This window comes from Nerophis ophidion, linkage group LG12 (genome assembly GCF_033978795.1).
Source record: "Nerophis ophidion isolate RoL-2023_Sa linkage group LG12, RoL_Noph_v1.0, whole genome shotgun sequence".
Classification (NCBI taxonomy): Eukaryota; Metazoa; Chordata; class Actinopteri; order Syngnathiformes; family Syngnathidae; genus Nerophis; species Nerophis ophidion.
This window is the reverse complement of record NC_084622.1, coordinates 21,426,376-21,429,226: the sequence shown is the minus strand read 5'-3', so window position 1 is coordinate 21,429,226 and position 2,851 is coordinate 21,426,376. Positions and strand designations below refer to the sequence as shown.

Sequence of the window (2,851 nt, the reverse complement as noted above, 5' to 3'; positions counted from 1 at the left end):
AAATCACTCTGATTAAGGGCTCTGTATACAGTCCCTACCTGTATCGGCGTAGCGTTTTTGAATTTGATTTCCGCCCACATAGATTCAAGGGCATTGTGGTTGAGATCAGCGTGAGTTATGTAGTACATACAAATACCCCCGCCATGTTTATTCCTGTCCTTTCTGATAACTGAGAAGTTTTCTATCTCAGTCAGAAACACTTTGATCTAATTTAGTTTCAGAGAAACACGGGACTTTTACTTTGTTGTTGTGGAACATTCCTCTGATTTGGTCGAGTTTGCTTCCAGCGAGGCTGTTCACTTGCTTTTAAAGGGATGATGTATGAAAGACACACGGCATACACATGTCTGCTATTACTGTGTGAATGTTTCCTGGGCGTCACGGTGTAAAACTCTGCAGCTGACTATCATGACACACTTGAAGAAGGCAAACATCTTTTATTTTTGTCCTAGATTGAAATGAAGGATTCATTTTGTTCCAACCAAGTTCTTCAACGGGAAAGAAAAACATACAATCTTTGCTTTGGTCCATCTTTGATATTCATCTGCGTGTCCTGCATTTATTCTTGTCAGATTTATAATTATAAAACTCTTGCTGTGTTGTGTAGCATTGCAGTATTTGGCTAATTGACTAAGTTACAGCTTGCTAGTGAGCTGAGTCAGCGTGTGCGGGCTGGCCACTCCTGGGAAGCCTCCGACGAAGGCGGCGTTCAGAACCTGGTCCAGGTTGGCAGCGGTGACAAAGTCCAGATCGGCCCGCACATTTGCCGGCAGCTCGTCCAGATCCTTCTCGTTGCGTTTGGGGAGAATAACTCGCTTCACGCCCGCCCTGTAGGCCGCCAGGACTTTGTCTTTGATCCCGCCCACCTGAGGAAGACAAACACATCGGATTGGTCGGGACAGATTAAAAACAGTACAGTTTGTAATGGTGGAGATTTACAAACCCTGTTTCCATATGAGTTGGGAAATTGTGTTAGATGTAAATATAAACAGAATATAATGATTTGCAAATCCTTTTCAACCCATATTCAGTTGAATATGCTACAAAGACAACATATTTGATGTTCAAACTCATAAGCTTTATTTTTTTTTACAAATAATAATTTACTTAGAATTTCATGGCTGCAACACGTGCCAAAGTAGTTGGGAAAGGGCATGTTCACCACTGTGTTACATCACCTTTTCTTTTAACAACACTCAAACGTTTGGGAACTGAGGAAACTAATTTTTGAAGCTTTGAAAGTGGAATTCTTTCCCATTCTTGTTTTATGTAGAGCTTCAGTCGTTCAACAGTCCGGGGTCTCCGCTGTCGTATTTTACGCTTCATAATGCGCCACACATTTTCCATGGGAGACAGGTCTGGACTGCAGGCGGGCCAGGATAGTACCCGCACTCTTTTTTTTTTTTTTACAAAGCCACGCTGTTATAACACTTGTCTTGCTGAAATAAGCAGGCGTCCATGATAACGTAGCTTGGATGACAACATATGTTGTTCCAAAACCTGTATGTACCTTTCAGCATTAATGGTGCCTTCACATGTATGTAAGTTACCCATGCCTTGGGCACTAATACACCCCCATACCATCACAGATGCTGGCATTTCAACTTTGCGCCTATAACAATCCGGATGATTATGTTCCTCTTTGTTCAGGAAAACACCACGTCCTCCGTTTCCATATATAATTGGAAATGTAGACTCGTCAGACCACAGAACACCTTTCCACTTGGCATCAGTCCATCTTAGGTGAGCTAAAAACCAGCGGCGTTCCTTGGTGTTGTTGATAAATGAGTTTTGCTTTGCATAGCAGAGTTTCAACTTGCACTTACAGATATAGCGACCAACTGTAGTTACAGACAGATGTTTTATGAAGTGTTCCTGAGAACATGTGGTGATATCCTTTACACACTGATGTCGGCTTTTGATGCAGTACCGCCTGAAGGATCCAACATCCGTAATAACATCGCTTACGTGCAGTGATTTCTCCAGATTCTCTGAACCTTTCGATGTTTTTACGGACCGTAGATGGTAAAATCCCTAAATTCCTTGCAATAGCTCGTTGAGAAATGTTGTTCTAAAACTGTTCGACAATTTGCTTACAAAGTGGTGACCTTCACCCCATCCTTGTTTGTGAATTACTTAACATTTCATGGAAGCTGCTTTTATACCCAATCATGGCACCCACCTGTTCCCAATTAGCCTGCACACATGTGGGATGTTCCAAATAAGTGTTTGATGAGCATTCCTCAACTTTATCAGTATTTATTACCACCTTTCCCAACTTTTTTTGTCACGTGTTTCCGGCATCAAATTCTAAAGTTAATTATTGTTTGCACAGAAAAAAAAATGTTTATGAGTTTGAACATCAAATATGTTGTCTTTGTAGCATATTCAACTGAATATGGGTTGAAAAGGATTTGCAAATCATTGTATTCTGTTTATATTTACATCTAACACAATTTCTAAACTCATATGGAAACGGGGTTTGTATATCATTATTTTTTTTGTCATATAAAAGAGTGGCGTACTTGTATAGCTGATCTGAATCGTATACATTTTTGGCACACTAACTAAAATCTTTTGATTGGTTTAATGTTGCCAGGCAGGAACGACCAAACATCAGTGAATCATGCAAAAATTAAAGCCAGAAAGACTACAAGGCCGTCACTTGTTACAACATTTTATCTTTGACAGGTGCACGATGAACGACGCAAGCGCCGCTCATGTCTACAGTAAGAGCCGACTTATTTCCACAATTTTCTCACCGAAACCTGCTGGTTGACATGTGGTAGAGAACCATGTTTGCTTGACCGCTCTGTTCCATATTAAAGCTTCACCTTCAGAATGTAAACAA

The 2,851-nt window shown here is 40.7% G+C and overlaps 1 protein-coding gene across 1 annotated transcript in view; it reads right to left on the bottom strand.

Annotated features, from left to right (window-relative positions):
* Positions 1-417: 417 nt before the first annotated feature.
* Positions 418-2,851, bottom strand: part of lonp2 (lon peptidase 2, peroxisomal) — a 105,165-nt gene continuing 102,731 nt past the window's right edge. Inside the window, exon 17 of the mRNA XM_061917072.1 lies at positions 418-866. Within this exon, the coding sequence (XP_061773056.1) occupies positions 636-866 (231 nt within the window). The 3' untranslated portion in view covers positions 418-635. The remainder of the gene's footprint in view (positions 867-2,851) is intronic.